This window comes from Jaculus jaculus, chromosome 16, assembly GCF_020740685.1.
Source record: "Jaculus jaculus isolate mJacJac1 chromosome 16, mJacJac1.mat.Y.cur, whole genome shotgun sequence".
Classification (NCBI taxonomy): Eukaryota; Metazoa; Chordata; class Mammalia; order Rodentia; family Dipodidae; genus Jaculus; species Jaculus jaculus.
This window is the reverse complement of record NC_059117.1, coordinates 14,230,658-14,250,186: the sequence shown is the minus strand read 5'-3', so window position 1 is coordinate 14,250,186 and position 19,529 is coordinate 14,230,658. Positions and strand designations below refer to the sequence as shown.

At 45.0% G+C, this 19,529-nt stretch overlaps 1 protein-coding gene across 4 annotated transcripts in view; it reads left to right on the top strand.

Annotated features, from left to right (window-relative positions):
• The window catches only part of Ogdh (oxoglutarate dehydrogenase), an 83,883-nt gene that overhangs the window by 19,039 nt on the left and 45,315 nt on the right, over window positions 1-19,529 (top strand). For 2 of the 4 annotated variants that reach the window (XM_045135638.1, XM_004652908.2), the window contains exons 3-4: window positions 14,877-15,068; window positions 17,551-17,653. In XM_045135638.1, coding sequence (XP_044991573.1) covers window positions 14,877-15,068; window positions 17,551-17,653 — 295 coding nt within the window. Of the gene's footprint in view, window positions 1-14,876; window positions 15,069-17,338; window positions 17,430-17,550; window positions 17,654-19,529 lie in introns of all 4 variants that reach the window. The other 2 variants (XM_045135639.1, XM_004652909.2) reach the window with 1 other exon arrangement.

The following is a 19,529-nucleotide window of genomic DNA, read 5'->3' as shown; positions in this document are numbered from 1 at the left end:
CTAGCTACTACAGATGAACTCCAGGTACATGCATCCCTTTGTACATCTGGCTTGTGTCTTTTTGTGTTGAGCCAACTATACTAGCCCAAACCTCAATACAGTATTTTAAAGGATTTGCATTTGTATTTGAGTTAGAAAAATAACATGTTTGAAAGGAACAGAAATGATACAGCAGGCTGGGCATAGTGAATGGCACACACATTTTTTGTTTGTTTTTAATTGATTAAATTAATCCCAGCACTTGGGAGGCAGAGGTGGGAGGATCACCATGAGTTCAAGGCCACCCTGAGACTACATAGTGAATTCCAGGTCAGGCTGAACTAGAGTGAGACCCTACCTCGAAAAGCCAAAAAAAAAAAAAAAAAAAGCAGCACTTTCACCTGTCTGATAGGGCAGTTGGCAGCTAGTGACAGCTGTGTGTGTTAGGAGCCTGCACTGAGCAGTACCTGTACACTAGCAGTGTGTGTGCAAAGAAAAGCAGCCCTGCCTCATCACACTAGCTGGGTGAGGAGAGAAACCATGAGCCTCTGACAGGAAATGTGTGTTGAGGCACATTTCCGTGCTCAGACAAGGAGGAGGTGCCTCAAGCAGGCTCAACTGTTCAGCAGGTGCTTTGTAAATCCAAGAGGCAGCTTAGATTCTCCACCAAGGGCTAGAGTGAGGAGGGGCTTCCAAAGGGCTCATTTCCAGTGCTTTAGAAGACTGAAGTCATCTCTGCCAAAACAGCCTGTTGGTCTTGAGGTTCCCTACACTGGCTTCCTTCCCCAACTAAGAAGCTATCCAGAGAGGGTTTGGGCCTTTGGGACTCCTAGTGATTTGTGTCTTTGCTTGAGTTGTGAGGAGAAGATAGTGACTTGTAGACTTCAACATTCTGCCTAAAATTTTGGAGCAGCTGCTTTGCCCAAGCCAGACTGAGGCTTCTCCTCAGAAGGTCCAGTCATCAGAAGGCCCAGTCACTCCTGTGGAGGATGGTATTGGGTGGTACTTGTGTAGTTGGTTCCCAGCCAGAAACTACCCAGGTGACCACTGTGGTTTGGCTTCCCTCATGAGTTGTGATTGTGTCATGTGCAGATCTGGGCAGGGATAAGTGTTACCCTTTCCTGAGGAATGTCACGAGGCTGCTTACAAGAGTGGTCATGGGATATGTTGACTATGATATTTAAAACTGGGAGAATCTTGATTCTCAATAGCATTGGCATAACAAACTACTCCAAACTGAGCATATTACAGAGGTACTGGTGTGGTGTTTTAGCTAACCTTGGGTGTTCACTAGTGTTTAATTTACATACCCCAACAGAGAAGACAGTAGAAATTTAGAAATATCCTTCCACCTATATTGTACTTTAAAAACAAGCAATGATAAAATGGAACATGCATTTATTTGGTGTCTTTAAAAATGGTGTGTGTGTTTTCACACCATAGCACATAGAAGTCAGAGGACAACCTCAAGTTTTGGTCCTCTCCTTCCACCTTGAGAACAGGAGTCTCTTGTTTTGCCCCTTGCCCCTAGGAAGGCCAAGTTCACTGGCCCTGTGAGCTTCCCCCTGCTGTTGAGATGTTGGGCTTACAGAGTCCTTTGCCACTTTGCAGTGGCTTTATGAGGGTTCTGGGAATTCAAACTTGTTAACAGGCTTGCAGAGCAAGTACCTTTAATCACTGAGCCAGCTGCCAAGGCCTTCATTGGGGACTTACTGACAGTAGAAGTAGATGGTTCAGAAGTACCCTTTCACCTACATCGTATTGAAAACAAACAACAAAAAATCCAGTAAGCAGGACTGTAGTGGAACACACATGACTGTGACCTCTCCTTCAGTTTGTTTTTTTTTTTTTGGTTGGTTTTTGACAGGGTTTTGTCCTTGTGTACTCCAGGCTGACCTCAAACTTGTAATCCTTCTGCTCCTGGAGCACTGGTATTGCAGCCTCAGGGCATTTGTCCTTTTCCTTTACCTTGCTTGAGACAGGGTCCCCCTTGTTTTATTTTTGCCACTTTGGTTCAAGTGCACCAGTCTAGCTGCTTTGCCTCCCATTGCTGTTGGTGCATTGAGTTTACAGATGCATGTGCTTCTTTGTGTCTCCGTTCCATTTGTGTTTGGGAGTCAGACTTGGGCCCTACAGGTTTTCAAACAAGTGCTTTTAACCTCTTGAGTCATTTCCCCAGCTCAGGCCCCAGGTTTTTTTTGTTCGTTTGTTTTTGATTTTTCAAGGTAGGTTTCTCACTCTTGCTCAGGCTGACCTGGAATTCACTCTGTAGTCTCAGGGTAGCCTTGAACTCCAACTTCCAACCTCTGCCTCCAGAGTGCTTGGATTAAAGGCGTGTGCCACCATGCCCGGCTTCAGGCCCCAGTTTTAACTGGTTCCATATAAATCACCAGGCCTGGATCTCACTGTAAACCCTAAGTAGAGTGGTGGGCAATGGTTATATCCAGGCCAGGGAAGAGCCTTCCTAACTAGGGAAGGCTTGGATGAGGCCTAGATTAAGTAAGTGTCCAAAGTCCAGCTCTCCCCTCCTGAGCTATCTCTCTGGACATTTGTATTTAGTCCTTTATCAGGAATCAGTTCTAGCCTGCCACAAAGAAGACCTATTCACACATTAGGAAAGTCACATCTTCAAATCCCAAATTTCATTCCTAGGAAAGTTTTAGGAAAAGCCCAGGGCCCAAAAAATTAGAACAGATTCATGGGTAGCTTTGGAAGGAGTAGGTAAATGGCATCCATCAGCCTTAACCTGTATGGGAATGTAATCAGTCAGTTGCATACTGTGGCCTGATTGGGAGGTCTTCCCCTCAGCAGCTCTCTAGGCACGTGGTCACAGGGACTAGCTTGCTCAAGGACCAGCTGCCTTTTCATTGATTTTGTTGATTTTTTTTCTCAGTTGCTCATTGCCCTATAGTTATGTTAATAGCATTTAAACATTTTTAGGGTCTGAACTTAATAGGTTATATTGTATGTGATAGGGCTGGGCCTCATTACCAGTTTATCAGCTGTAATAGTGGCCTTTGAGCCTGCCCCACCTGTTGCCCTGAATCCTTGTCACATGTACCTGGATACTCCTTGGCTGACACCAGGACAGGACCACTGCATGCTTTTAATTTTCTATAATTAAAGTGGAAGCTCTGGTTTCATCTTATTTCAAACGGAGTGGAATGGTATGATAAAATTACTTCAGTTAGAAGTCTGTCATGTTTTTGGTTTATCATCTTGGCAGAAAGGAGATGACCTTAAACCTACTTGTAATAAGTTGGCTGAAGGATGTGACCTCCCTACCTGCAAGCCTCCTTCCTCCTCCTGTCTCCATTGGGTGGCAGAGGTGAGCCATTGTGCAGTCAGGTCCTGTCTCTTCAAGGGAAGGTTAACCAGTGTGCTCCCTAATCTCATGTTCCATGGCCCATTTGCAACCCACTTTCCTATCCTGGTTCATCTCATGCCATCTCTCCACTCTTGCTGTACCCACCCCATGGCCTCAGCATGTGTTCCTCATCCTCCTGTCTTTCACTCACTCTCCAGGTCTCAGGCCACCTTTGAGTACCCTCTGTTCCTCAGTACTTGTACCAATTCTGCAAATTCAGAGTTAAGTGTTTTTCTTAACCTCCTTGAGAGTAAGCCCATTTTAGTTGCCTTCTTGTTCCCTAAGCCTTTTAGCATACTGTATATAGTTGACATGTTGAATTTAATACATTAAGTAATACATGTTGAATTGCACCAGAAATGGATTCTTTAAATTAATTAATTTTTTGTTGTTGTTTTGTTTTTCAAGGTAGGGTTTCACTCTAGTCCAGGCTGACCTGGAATCTACTATGTAGTCTCAGGGTGATCTTGATCCTCCTGCCTCTGCTTCCCAAGTGCTGGGATTAAAAGGCATGTGCCACCACACCTGGCTCAGAAATGGATTTTTAAAACAAATAATTTTCATTTTTTTCACATGGTACATTTTATGTTTCCCAACCCTCGTTTGGAAAAACTGTATGTGTACTTTGTGGGACTCCCACAACCAGCCACTTTGCAAGTACAGAGATTGGTTCCTGGGATAGGCCCTGCCATGCTCAGAACCCCTCTCTCATCCAGACTCACCTTTTATGACAGATTCCTGCCCCTTTAAGTGGCGTTCATAGCTTTGCCCTCCTGCTGTAACATTTTAACCTTTTCATTACCAAGGGCTTTATCTTCTGGTGTTGAAACTTGAGTTTCTCTGTGTGACCTTTGTCCATTTGTATCTAGGAAAAGAGACAAATGTTTTCCTTTCTTTGTTGGTTCCAAAACAAAAGCCTATTAAGAATTTGAAAAGTTAGAGATGGGTGTGGTGGAGCTAGGAATGAGAACATGGGTCAGCATGACCCAGCAGTCTACGCCACCACCCTTCATCCCCAGAAGTGTACGCCACCACCCTTCATCCCCAGAAGTGTACACCACCACCCTTCAACCCCCAGAAGCCAGAGGACCCAGAAGTCTGCACCACCACCTTCATCCCCCAGAAGCCAGAAGACCCAGAAGTATACACCACCACCCTTCACCCCCAGAAGCCAGAGGACCCAGAAGTCGACGCCACCACCTTCATCCCCCAGAAGCCAGAGGACCCAGAAGTCTGCACCACCACCTTCATCCCCCAGAAGCCAGAGGACCCAGAAGTATACACCACCACCTTCATCCCCCAGAAGCCAGAGGACCCAGAAGTCTGCACCACCACCTTCATCCCCCAGAAGCCAGAGGACCCAGAAGTATACACCACCACCTTCATCCCCCAGAAGCCAGAGGACCCAGAAGTCTGCACCACCACCTTCATCCCCCAGAAGCCAGAGGACCCAGAAGTATACGCCACCACCTTCATCCCCCAGAAGCCAGAGGACCCAGAAGTCTGCACCACCACCTTCATCCCCCAGAAGCCAGAGGACCCAGAAGTATACACCACCACCTTCATCCCACAGAAGCCAGAGGACCCAGAAGTCTGCACCACCACCTTCATCCCCCAGAAGCCAGAAGACCCAGAAGTATACACCACCACCCTTCACCCCCCAGAAGCCAGAGGACCCAGAAGTCTGCATCACCACCTTCATCCCCAGAAGCCAGAGGACCCAGAAGTCTGCATCACCACCTTCATCCCCCAGAAGCCAGAGTCCAACTTTGTCTCCCTATCTCATGGATGAAAAACCATTCCTCTTTCAGGAAACTCCCTTGTGTGCTGTTAAATCACATTTCTTAATGGACCAGTTCCTGATCTCATTTTCACTTCTGTCTTGTCTCTGAAAATGTTTCTAAAAGTAGAAATTGCTGCCCTTTCCCACATTGATCCTGGGCTCTGCAGGGCAGAGGTGTGTCCAGACAGTTGCAGGTTAGTTAGGATAGGAACTCAGTTGTCTGGGAGAAATAGAAAACTCAGCTTGGTGGCTTTGACAGGCTTACCTCCCTTACCAGGAGATTGGGGTTGCTTGGGTTCTCAGTGATGCCACCAGGGTCCAGCTACTGCTTTCCATAATTGGGTATCCCTCAGGTGTCAGGTCCCTTAGCAGAAATTTGGGGGGAAGGTTCTGGCATTCTTTTCTGAAGCGGTTCTTAGATTTGTGGGGGTTTTCCCTTGTGCCAGCTGACCACTAACCAGTGTCAGCCTAGCAATGATCTCCCCTGCCCTTGTGGAGATGGGCCTTACTTGGTTCTGGTGTCTGCAGAGTGTGACTAGAGGTAAGCATACAAAATACCAGAGTGAGCATTTCTAAACGCAAGAGGAAACAAATAGAGCTGGGTTTATGGTAGGGGGAACCTTTCTAAGGTAGTAACAACCAGACTGTGACAGGGACCATCTATGCAAGGGAAATGAATAGGCCTCCTCGAAGGAAGGAGTGGGTAGTGGGCCACAGAGATAGGTGGTTAATGAGAGTGCTGAAGGTCACAGAGATCCCACAGCCGGGTGTCATGGAAGAAAGACATAGGTGTTGGGGAGATGGAGTCATAGCTGGGGAATGGGAGCCATGATGGAGATGCAGGGGTGTCAGTGCTACAGAGACATGAAGGAGGAATGGGGATGAGCTCTGGCCCCTTGGCTCTGTCCAGAATAAAGTGATTTCATTAAGGCTTCTGGGTAGGAAGCATGGTCAGTCGGTGGGAGCACATCCAGACTTGGACAGCTGTATTCTGGCTCCCTGTGGCCACAATGGAGAGCAGGGCCAAATAATAGTCTTCATTTTCTAACCCTTTTCTTACAAGGGTCTAATGAGTGTGTGTGTGTATGTGCGTGTGTATATATATATATATATATACACACACACACAATCATATATGTCATATATATTTACCCGTTTTTTTAAATATTTTAATTTTTTTGTTCATTTGTTTTTATTTATTTATTTGAGAGTGACAGGAAAGAAAGAGGCAGAGAGAGAGAGAGAGAGAGAGAGAATGGATACGCCAGGGCCTCCAGCCACTGCAAACGAACTCCAGATGCGTGCACCCCCTTGTGCATCTGGCTATCGCGGGTCCTGGAGAATCGAGCCTGGAACCAGGGTCTTTAGGCTTCACAAGCAAGTGCTTAACCGCTAAGCCATCTCTCCAGCCCTATTTACCTGTTTTAAGTATGTATGTAGCATAATGTGGGTTTTGTCAAATATGGGTAGACAGCTTTCTAGGTACCAAACTTATTAGGGTGACCTTAACTATGGTGCAGATGAGGCTGTGTGTAGTCCTGCCCAGTGTGGCGGACACCAGGGCACCCAGTCAAGATGCCTTGTGTCTGGGGATTAGGTTGAAAGCAAAGTGGGGCATGTAGGCTGGGAGAATAAGGGGAGAGCAACTGGAGCTGCCTTCTCTTCATTTTCCTCCCTGAAAATCACAGTAATGGTATGAACCAGATTTCCTGGCTGACTTCAACACAGAATTTCTGCCTATTACCCTCAGCCAATTAAAAAATTACCTCTCTCTAGCTGGGCGGGATGGCACACACCTTTAATCCCAGCACTTGGGAGGCAGAGCCGAGAGTTCAAGGCCACCCTGGGACTACATAGTGACTACATAAGTCAGCTTGAGCCAGAGTGAGACCCTACCTTGAAAAACAAACAAAAAAGTTACCTCTTCAGGCATGGTGGCACACACATTTTTTTTAATTTATTTGAGAGAAAGAGGCAGAGAAAGAGAATTTGCACACCAGGGCCTTCAGCCACTAAAGAACTCCAGGTGTGTGTGCCCCTCTTGCGCCTCTGGCTTACGTGGGTCCTGGGGAACTGAACCTGTATCCTTTGGCTTTTCAGGCAAGCGCCTCAACCACTAAGCCATCACTCCAGCTTAGCGTGCACCTTTTTAAAATATATTTTATTTTTAGTTATTTGACCCCAGCGCGGGGGAGGAGGGTACGTTGAAGGAGAGACTGGGCGTGCCAGGGCCTCCAACCACTGCAAACTCCAGACACATGCACCACCTTATGCATCTGGCTTAAGTGGGTGCTAGGGAATTGAACCTGGGTCCTTCAGCTTTGCAAGCAAGTGCCTTAACTGCTAAGCCATCCCTCCAGCCCTGGCGCACACCTTTAATCCCAGCACTCAGGAGGCTGAAGTAGGAGGGTTGCTGAGAGTACAAGGCCAGTTTATAGACTACATTTGAGACTACACAGTGAAATCCAGGTCAGCTTGGGCTAGAGCAAGACTCTACTTTGAAAAACAAAACAAAACTAAAAAGTTACCTCAAATTCTATTCTGAGCACTGAAGAAGCTCATGGTGAGGAGGCCCAATAATCAAGTTTGTTGCCTGCTCTTTCTGCCAAGGGTCTGGACAGGAGAGAGTCCCGCATATTTATTTGAGAGAGGGAGGATGGGTGCACCAGGGCCTCCAGTCACTGCAAATGAACTACAGATGCATGCACCACCATGTGCATCTGACTTACATGGGATCTGGGGAATCAAACCTGGATCCTTAGGCTTCACAGGCAAGCACCTTAATCACTAAGCCATCTCTCCAGCCCAATTCTTTCATTTTATTATCAAGCCTAGAAAGTTCCCAATTACTGTTTTCACAGCTTGTTTTGTAGAGGGCATGAGGCCTGTGGCACTTACATTACAGAGCAAAAGCTTTTTGTAAGGCTTACTTTTCTCTTTTATGTGCTTGTTCTTGTCAACACCCTGCCTGGCAATGCTTTGTGTGACATTCTGAGTTAGAAAAGCTTCCCACAAGGAGCACCACTTCAAGTTAGCTATTCGACCAAGTTTTAGCTCTTCCCCACAGCTGCTGTTATCATTAGGTTGTTTACTATTTTTATTGTTATTCAAAGCCAATTTTACCACAGGAATTTTTACCTTTTTTGTAGTACTAGAGATTGAACCTAGGGCCTGGCACATGGCTAGACAAGAGCTCTGTCACTGAGCTGTAATATCTAAGCCCTCTTTTTGGTATTTTGTGGGTGGTGGTGTTTTCTTTCTTTTCTTTTGGTTTTTCAAGGTAGGGCCTCATTCTAGCCCAAGTTGACCTGGAATTCACTCTGTATTCTCATGGTAGCCTCTAACTCACAGTGATCCTCCTGCCTCTGCCTCCCGAGTGCTGGGATTAAAGGCATGTGCCACCACGCCCGGCTTGAACTCTTTATTTTTTTTTTTTTATGGCCCTGTAAAGGGCCTCTCTTTAATTTTTTTAAAAAAATATTTATTTACTTGGGAGGAGGAGGAGCCAGATAGAGAATACATTCCAGGGCCTCTACCCACTGCAAACGAACTCCAGACGTGTGCACTATCTTGTGCATCTGACTTACATGGGTATTGTTGAATCTGGATCCTTGGGCTTTGCAGGCACAGGCTTTAACCACCAAACCATCTTTCCAGTTCCTTTAATTTTTTTTTTTTTTTGAGGTAGGGTCTCACTGTAGCCCAGGCTGACCTGAAATTCACTAAGGAGTCTCAGGGTGGCCTCAAACTCTTGGTGATCCTCCTACCTCTGCCTCCCAAGTGCTGGGATTAAAGGTGTGCACGCCTGGCTTCCTTTAATTTTTTTTATGTTTATTATTTGCAAGCAGAAAGAAGAGAGAGAGAATGTGCGCCAGGGTATTCATTGCAAATCAACTCCAGATGCATGCACCACTCTGTGCATCTGGCTTTGTGGGTCCTGGAGAATTGAGCCCCAGTTGTGAGGGTTTGCAGGCAAGCATGCTAACTAACCATTGAGCCCAGCTCCTGGTCTTGAACCTTTGATTCTTCTACCTCAGATCTCTGAGTATCCTGGGCTAACAGGCCCAGGTTTTCTTCTCCCTCCCTGTCTTCCTTCCCCCACCCCATTTTCCTTGAAGCCTTCAAACATATCTTTTTTGTTGTTATTTTTCAAGGTAGAGTCTTGCTCTAGCCCAGGCTGACCTTGAATTCACTCTGTAGTCTCAGGGTGGCCTTGAACTCACAATGATCCTCTTACCTCTGCCTCCCAAGTGCTGAGATTAAAGGCGTGCACCACCACACCAGCTCAGACATATTATATCTCACAAAAGTAAAATGTCTGAATGGCTTGTTTAGCATGCATTAAGCCCTGATTTTGATTCCCCAGCACCACATACACCAGGCAAGGCTCATGACTGTAATCTCAGCACTCAGGAGATAAAGGCAGTAGGATCATCAAGAGCCTGAGTATATGCAGTCCCGTAGGAGAGGGGAGGGAGGAAACCAGAAACAATAAAGGATGGGAGCTTGGAGTATAATACAGTGATACAGTGCCTAGTGTGTGAGAGACCCTGGGTTTGATCCCCAGCACCTGGGGAATGGGAGTGAAGCTAAAACGAAGGTTGTTTGGATGGTGCTGTTCTTCAGGAGCTTCTTGTTCTGAGTCCTGCCCTCCCTGCACCACTGATGCAGGGTCGGGCTGAGTGGGCACTAAAGGTACTAAAGCATGTGTGTAGTGCTGCAGAACCTGGGTTAGATTGTATGTGGCAGGAGCAGCTTGCTGTTTGATTCTTGCAATGCTGGGATGAAATGGGATATGCTTGGCTCCTGCTCAGTGTGCTACTTTATTGGACAGGCTTTTATTGTAAGCCTTGGTAGAGGATAAGAATCCAGGACAGCTACCTAGCAACTTCTTAGGCTGCTTGTTTGAGGATAGAGCTCAGGCTCGTCCATGGTTATCTCTGCTTCCAGAACAAGAATTATAGCCTAGACATACAGTCTTTATATCTGCTTCCAGAATGTAAGGAGCTCTGTTGGTTCTGCTGGGAAAACTCCATGGTGTCTGAAATACCTGGGGACATCCATCAAGTTCATGCAAGCCACCTTGTTGACTTCTTGTCTTCACAGAACCTAGCAGGTGCTGAGGGGGAGGCAGGCAGGCAGGCAGACCTTGACCCAGGGCAGTTATGCTGAGGATCCTCTGTTCCTTTTTATGAGTAAGTCCATTTTTTACCCCTCAGATTTCAATTTTCCACACTTGAAGAGTCAGAGTGAATTTTGGTGGAAGCTAACTTGATAGATTGAGAGTATGGTTTTAGAAATTATGTCCTGGGGCTGGAGAGATGGTTTAGCAGGTAAGACACTTGCCTGCAAAGTCTAAGGATCCATGTTCAACTCTCCAGGTCCCGCATAAGCCAGACACACAAGGTCACACATGTGCACAAGATGGCACACTCATCTAGAGTTTGAGTACAGTGGCTGGAGGCCCTGGCATGCCCATTCTCTCTCCCGCCCCCCATCCCTCTCACTCTCATAAAAAGAATACAAAAGAAAAAAAATACATGTTCTGGATTTGTGTAGCAAACATTTATAATACCTTCTTTCAAAAAATGAAAGTGTTTTTTCTTTCCTAATACTTGATAGACAGCTCTGCCTGTGTAAGATGCTTCTATAGTAGATTTCATGGGAGGTGCTAGAAGAGAACCTTAGATCTCTTCTGCAGTTAGCTGGTACACAGAAAAGTTACAGTTGTTAAAGCATTTGGGCTGGAGTGATGGGTTCATCAGGCTTGCCCATAAAGCCAGAAGCCCAAAGTGTGGCATGCATCTGGAGTTCATTTGCAGTGACGAGAAGCCCTGGGTACCCATTTTGTTTCTGTCAAGGCGTGGTGGTGCACACTAAGAACATGCTCATTTGGTATGCATTAAAAAATTTAGGGACTGGAGAGATGACTTAGTGGCTAAGGGGCTTGCCTGCAAAGCCAAAGGACCCAGGTTCAACTCCCCAGGACCTCATGCATCTGGAGTTCAGTTGCAGTGGCTGGAGGCCCTGGTGTGCCCATTCTTCCTCTCCCTCCCTGCCTATTTCTTTATCTCTTGCTCTGTCAAATAAATAAATAAAAGTTTTAAAAATAAATGATAATTTAGAGCCAGGTGTGGTTATGCATGCCTTTAATCCCAGCACTCGGGAGGCAGAGATAGCATTGCCGTGAGTTTGAGGCCACCCTGAGACTACATAGTGATTTCCAGGTTAGCCAGGCTATAGGGAAACCATACCTTGAAAAACCAAAAAGGAAAAAAGAAAAAGTAGCCAGGTGTGGTGGTCCATGTCTTTAATTATGGCACTTAGGAAGCCAAGGTAGGTGGATTGCTGTGAGTTCCAGACCAGCCTGAGATTACAGAGTGAATTTTAGTCAGTCTGGGGTAAAGCAAGACCCTACCTCGAAAAACAAAACATTAGCCGGGCGTGGTGGCGCATGCCTTTAATCCCAGCACTCGGGAGGCAGAGGTAGGAGGATTGCCATGAGTTCAAGGCCACCCTGAGATGACAGAGTTAATTCCAGGTCAGCCTGGACCAGAGTGAGACTCTACCTCGAAAAAAGAAAAAAAAAAAAGAAAGAAAGAAAGAAAAACAAAACATTAAAAATGTCATTGAGAATGATTGACATGGGGAGGGGATATGATGGAGAATGGAATTTCAAAGGGGAAAGTGGGGGGGAGGGTATTACCATGGGATATATATATTTTTTCTTAAATTTAATTAACATTTTCCATGATTATAAAAAAATATCCCATGGTAAGTCCCTCCCTCCCCCCTGACACTTTCCCCTTTGAAATTCCATTCTACATCATATTATCTCCCCATCTCAATCATTGTACTTACATATATACAATGTCAACCTATTAACTACCCTCCTCCCTTCCTTTCTCTGGGATATTTTTTATAATCATGGAAAATATTAATAAAAATTGAAAAAATGTCATTGAGATATAATTATGTAGTATAAGTTGCCACCATTTAAAGGATACAGTTCAGTTTTTATCATATTCACAAGGCTGTGCAGTTGTACTCCCAATGGTTTATTTAAAAATTTTTTTTTCAAGGTAGGGTCTCACGCTAGTTCCAGCCTGACATTGAACTCACAGTGTTACCTCTGCCTCCCAGATGCTGGTATTAAAAGTATGTGCCACCATGTATGGTTAACTTACTTTAAAAAATGTATATATTTATTTGAGACAGAGACAGAAAGAGGCAGAGAGAAAGAGAGAATGGATAGGTCAGGGCTTCCAGCCACTGCAAACGAACTCCAGACACATGTGACCCCTTGTGCATCTGGTTTACATGGGTCCTGGGGAATCAAACTAGGGTTCTTAGGCTTTGCAGGCAAACTCCTTAACCACTAAGCCATTTCCCCAGCCCTAAATTACTCTTTATGCATACCAAATGAACGTGTTCTTAGTGTAGACCATTTTAAACATTCCAGAAAATTCTCTTCATAGTTTTCAGTGAAAGGAGGAAGTCAGGCCTGTGTTGTGAGGAGCTTCCTAGTTTATGTACTGAGAATGTACAACTGTGCTCTCAGGAGTAGGGGCCTTCTGATCAAATGGAAATCTGCCCCAGCAGCACTATGAAAGTCTGTAATAGCCAGACTGGGGATATAGGTCAGTGACAGCACTTTGCAACGATGTACAGGGACCTGGGTTTCACTCCTAGTACCACAAAACAAAATAAAAAGGCAAAGAATTTTAAGGATGAATGTTTCATTAGCAACTCTGCTCCCCGTCCCCAAGCACAGACAGAGCCATTTGAGATCTACTCAAACCCCAAACAGCTCACTCTGGGTAGGGTCTTGGCAGAGGCCTAGGAAGGTAAATGCAAAAGTCTAGTAGCTTGACCTCTTAGAATTTCTCAAGGTAATTTGAACAGAGTTTATTGATGAAAAATTTTAGAGACAGAAAAATGTAAATGTTTCATCTTTTAAAGCTGTTGGGGTTTGCTGGGTGTGATAATCAGTTGCCTGTAATCCCAGCACTAAGAAAGACTGAGGCAGGAGGACTTTGAGTTCAAAGTCAGTTTAGGCCACATAGCAAGTTCGATAGCCAGACCCTTCTTCAAAATAAAAAAACAAAAACAGGTTTTTCTTTCATGTTTTTGTATATTTGTGTGTGTGTGTGTATGTGATTGTGGCAGGGGACAGAGGACAACTTGGGTGTCACACTCAGGGCCACCGTGTATGTTTTTTGGTATAGGGTATCTTGTTAGCCTGTGGTGTTTCTTTGCAATTTAGATCTGCAGCCACGTGGTGGAGGTAGTGTCACTGTGGGCAGATGCTGGGATTCAGCCCTAAGGTGTGTGGGTGGATTTGGAATTCCAGTCTAAAGATATGCAGAATGTTTGAGTTGTGCCTGGAGTTCCTGAAATGTGCTTGTGTATGCTCGTGTTGGTTACTTTGGATTTTCTCTCTCTGCATGGTCCTGTGACGGGGGCTTACTTTACCGTTATGGAACTTCCCCTGGATCTGTCACTTCCTTCCATACCTGTACCTGGTCTGGAGGTTCATCCTAGCAACATGAAGCTGTCTGCTCATAGCCTATAGCTCATTAGCTAAGGTAGACTGGTTGGCCAGCAAGCTCCAGAAATACCCTCTCTCTGCCTTAGCACAGAAATTAGAGTCTCTGTCCACCAGGCCTGACAGACTTTAAAAAAAAAAAATGTGTGTGAGAGAGAATTGGTGCACCAGGGCCTCCAGCTACTGTACTCAAACTTTAGACTGTTCGCCACCTAGTGTGCATGTGCGACTTTGTGCGCTTGCTTGGGAACTGGAGAGTCAGACAGGACTTTAGGCTTTGCAGGCAAGCACTTTATCCTCTAAGCCCTCTTTCCAGTATGTGACAGGCATTTTCTCTTTCTTTTTTTTTTTTTTTTTTTTTTTTGGTTTTTCGAGGTAGGGTTTTCACTCTAGCCCAGGCTGACCTGGAATTCACTATGGAGTCTCAGGGTGGCCTCGAACTCACAGCGATCCTCCTACCTCTGCCTCCTGAGTGCTGGGATTAAAGGCATGTGCCACCACGCCCGGCTAGTGACAGGCATTTTCATGTGGGCACTATAGGTTGAAGTCAGGTCCTCAGTGTTACAAATCAGGCACTTATTTTTTATTTATTTGCAAGCAGAGGAGTGAGTGAGTTGGGTACACCAGAGCCTCTTTCCACTGCAAACAAACTCCAGACACAGGCTTCACAAGCAAGTGCCTTTAACCCCTGAGTTATCTTTCCAGTCCTACTGTCTGGTTTTAAATAGTTTTTTTTTTTTCCAGTGGAATTGTATTATTTTCATCTCTGATCTAGAATATTTTTAAATTTTACAGTTTTTGTTTTATTTATGTATCTATTGAGAGAGTGAAGGAGAAAGAGAGAGAATGGGTATACCAGAACCTCCTGCCATTGCAAATGAACTCCAGATGTATGTGTCCCTTTGTGCATCTGGCTTTATATGGGTACTGGGGAACTGAACCTAGACCATGAGGCTTTGTAGGGAAGTGCCTATAACCACTGAGCAATCTCTAGCCCATAAAAATTATAATTTGTATGAGGTGAATGTAGTATTATAGTTTGTGGTATATGTGCAAATTGTAGACTAAATCATTAAAATCTGAAATAAGTAAAAATAGTAAGAATATAAGTAACTGGTAATACTGCCTCACCTGCAGAGGGCAAGTATCTGTAGCCATTTAAGGGAGTAGTGAGGTAACTGTACTTTTTTTGTCTTTAGTCATGGGATATTTTTTTTCGCAACACCAATGCTGGAGCCCCCCCAGGCACTGCCTACCAGAGCCCTCTTACCCTGAGCCGAAGCTCTCTGGCTTCAGTGGCCCATGCACACTCTCTGATGGAGGCACAACCCAACGTTGACAAGCTTGTGGAGGACCACCTGGCAGTACAGTCTCTCATCAGGGCCTATCAGGTAAGCATCCCCGTAAGCAAGAATGCATTGTTACTTAGGCCTTTTGGAGTGTGCTGTCACTTAATTTCTACCTCCTCTACATGCCAGCTGTTTTTCTTCTTGCTTTGAAGTCTTAAGGAGACAGAAATACATATGCAAAAGAAAAGGAGTGAGGCCACCCCAAGTTAAGTAAATCCTCTGCCAGCTTTAATATATGTCTGAAATTGCGTGTTATTTCTGTTCATAAGTTGGCAGGGAAGATTTGTGGGCAGGGATACCAAGTCAGTACATGGGCATAGAGGGGAAGTGTTGCATACCTGGGTGGAAGCAGTGGCTAAGAGGGCTGTACTGTGGGGGTATCGGTACCCCTTCTCCATTGTTAAATACTGTGAGGAAGTAAATCTGCAGAATTGGGAGACAGAAATGTGGTAGAGAAGGGTGGCAGAGTCTGCAGAATGTGAGTGAGGTTGGCTCAGGGGAACATGGCACAGCATGCCAGTTAGCAGTCATCCTTAACATACATGTCCAGCAGAAGTAGGCTTTTCTTCCCTGACCTTCAAACACAACAACTAAGGATCTTCCAGCATGCCCACCTCATGTCAGGGAGAGCTAGAATTCAGACCTGAGGAAAAGTGGAGAAAAGCAAGCTCTCTTCTGGGAGCTGCTGTCAGAATTTAGCACTCCCTCCTCTTTGTCTGTTCTTGCCTGGATAGAGCAGTAGCAAACCAGGGGTCTCTGACCTACACTTGTTTTACCTGGAGATATGAAGGCCCTGGGTTCTCCAGTCCTTTCTGCCATAGTGGGCAAGGAGGACTCTCTTGGAGTTCATGTGTGTCAATTTAGTAAGGAGATGTGCAAAGTACTGCAAATGGTATAGCTTTGCCTTCTAAGGCTCTGTCCACGGTCGACCTGTACGTAGGTAAGAGGCACATCTTGTCATTCCTGACCATTTCCTGCATACAATTAGCCATAGGAACTTTTTTTTCAAGGTAGGGTTTCTCTTCTAGCCCATGCTGACTTAAAATTCACTATGTAGTCCTGGGCTGGCCTCAAATTCTTGGTCACCCTCCTACCTCTGCCTCCCACATGCTGGGATTAAAGGTATGACCACCACACCCAGCAATTTTTATTTTTAATTTTATTATTATTATTTTTTTTTTTTTTGATTTTCTGAGGTAGGGTCTCACTCTAGCTCAGGCTGACCTGGAATTCACTATGTAGCCTCAGAGTGGCCTCGAACTCATGGTGATCCTCCTACCTCTGCCTTCAAGTGCTGGGATTAAAGGTGTGCGCCACCACACCCGGCAATAGGGGCATTTTTAATATGGCCTTTGAGTGACTTCTCAGCACCTGCTACTCTTCTCAGATTGCTAGCAAGAAGTTGTGACTGAATTAACCAAAACTGAAAGAAACTTGAAATTGGATTTTTTTTTTTTGTCTCCTTTCTTTGTGGTGCCAAGGATTGGATGCAGTGCCTCGTGTGCTCTGCAGGTGATCTTACCACTGAGCTACACCCTGGTTCCTTTTCTTCCCAGTGCTTTAGATCACGTGCCTTAAGGCTGTGCTATAGTAGGATTTTGTTGTTGGTCTGACCATATGCAACCCACTGGGTTAGGGCCAGAGCTCCATCCTCCCCACCCCCAACCCCCACCCCTCAGCATGCATGTAATGAAAGCAAACCTTCTCTTAGATGATGTAACCCCTTCTTAGTTGTACCCAACAGTTAAGCCTTTGTTTTCCTCTTTGGGCAAATGCTTATTTTCTATGCTAAGGAAGGCTTCACATTAGAGTAACAATTACCCTAGCATATCTCAATGTCCATTGATCAGGGAAACTGTAAGGATCCCAAGAAACCAAGCCTTTCAAATTGTCCAGGTTTATTATAACCTGGGATTAACCCATTTTTCCCGTAAAAGTACATTAATGCACACTAAGGCGTTTATTTCATGTTTTTGTGATATTGGGGATTGAAATACAGCCTTTCACATGCAGGCAAGTGCTCTACCACTGGACTATATTCTTAGGCCTCTTCTATTTTTGAGATAACATCTCATTAAATTGCCAAAGCCAGTCTTAAACTTGCAGTCTTCCTGCCTTAGCCTCTTGAGTAGCTGGGATTAAAGGTCTGTCAGACCCAGTTTACAATAACGATTTTAAAAACAAATTTTGTTGTATGGTTTCATTGAGCCATATTCCTCTCTGGGAAAGGTTTGTGTGAAGTGTAACATTTTTTTACCCCTCCCCACAGCTCACTGGATCTGCTTAATGACTTGCTTGTGTTATTATTCCAGGTCAGGGGTCACCACATTGCAAAACTTGATCCTCTCGGAATTAGTTGTGTAAATTTTGATGATGCTCCAGTAACTGTTTCGTCAAACGTGGGTGAGAATTGATCTGTAAATGCTAATTTTAATGTAATTTTACTTTTTTTTACCCCTTCCCTCTTTTTTTTCTCCTGTCCTTTTGTGTGTGTCCTTCCCTCTCATCGTTGGCCCACTCATAGATACGAGGGCACCATGTAGCACAGCTGGACCCCCTGGGGATTTTGGATGCTGATCTGGACTCCTCCGTGCCCGCTGACATTATCTCATCCACAGACAAACTTGGTGAGGGTCTGAAAGCAGTCGGCTATGCTGCTTGAGCTCCTCTCGCTGTGCCACAGCCTGTACTAGCCAAGACATCCAGACAGGAGGGAAAGGCTCTTAAGTTTCCTTTGTTCTGATCACTTGAAATTTTTCAGTAATGTAGCCTTAGTGTGTTTTAGGCATGATACTTTTATCTCACTTTTCAGCCAGATTGTCTTGAGTCTCAATCTGGTAAATAAAAACTTCAGTGGAAGGGTCTGTGGCACTGAGAAAGGCTGGCCCACCTGGGGCAGGTGGATTGGAAATTGCTTCAGAGAATAGCTCCTCTGGCTCCACCTTTCCATATTCTGTGCAGTGCTGCCTTCCATAAGGCCACTGACAAGCCTTGCAAGACAGCTACTGTCAGAACTGCCCCATTCTTGATCTTGGTGGGGCCTGCTTGGAGTGATGGCCACTTGTGTCCCTAAGGAATGAATTTCAACATAAGATACGCAGTTTAGTGTCTCGTGATTTACAAATGCAGTGATCACACCAAGGAAACTTTGGAAGGCATTCCCCACAGCACCAGGAGGCCAGGGCCTTTGGGAGATGCATGTATGGAGCACAGTTGGGATTTGTCACAGTTGATAGAAGATATGCGAGCCGGTACCCTGCCCTCCTTGAGAGGCGAATGGGTGTTGTGATGTTCACTTGTAGTTGCTTCCAGAGTTAATCTGCTTATGTCACCATGCTGCTAACCTGTACTAAAGAAATGATATGACTAATTGTGAAATGACCAGGGTGTTCACAACAGGCACCTTACATACTAATGAAATCGATGATCACCTTGCTAATGCTATTCTTGGGGAGAAGAAGAAATGAGTCTCCTTGAAAGTACTTTGGGGGAAGGGTGCAGAGAAATGGTCTCCTAAGGCTGTTCTCATGCCCTGAGCCTTACAGGCTAAGGTAAAGTTAGACACCAGACATTGTTGATTCTGGAATTGGTTTTGATAGTGTATAATTGCTCCTTAGTTTTCAGAGAGACTCTTAAGTATTATAGGTTTTCTCCAAATTGTACATCTCTTTTGGATTTAGGAAAAACAAACCACTTTTCCTCAATTCTCACACCAAAACAACCAGCATGGAAAGTTGTTGTGAAAACTTTTGTGATCTTAAAAGGTGTAGGGATTTCTCCCCTGCAGCAAGTAAGCAGTCAGTTCTACAGCAAACACCAACCAAGTGTCCTCAAATTTAATTTTTTTTCTTTATTATTTTTTTTGTGTGTGTGTGTGTTTTCAAGATAGGGTCTCACTTTAGCTCAGGCTCATCTGGAATTCACTATGTAGTCTCAGGGTGGCCTCAAACTGTAAGTGACCCTCCTTTCTTTGACTCCTGAGTGCTGGGGTTAATTAAAGGTGTGTGCCAATGCATGTTGGCAGCCGAGAGACAGAGAATGTGCACACCAGGGTTTCTAGTCTCTGCAAATGAACTCCAGACGTATGCACCACTTGTGCAGCTGGCTTTATGTGAGTACTGGGGAATTGAACTTGGGCCTTTAGACATTACTGGCAAGTGCCTTAACTGTTGAGCCATCTCTTTAGCCCTTGTTCAGTTCTGATAGTAAATTGTTCTTTGACAAGAATTCTTTATGGCCAACTTTAAAGCCGAAAGGTTCAGGCATATTAGAGTTCCTGTGACCTATCTCAGGTAAGAGGAGTTGTAGTTTCCCTACCTTTGGTAGGAACTTAAAACCCAGGAACTATGAACAAAAACCAACTACTGTCTACTTGGGATGGCATCATATCGAGGGCTCAGTTCTCAAGAACTTCTGACCAACTGACTGTGAGCTTGTGTTCTGCTGCTTACAGAACTCAGTGAAAACTTGCTTACATATATCAGTTTATTATAAAGGATATTT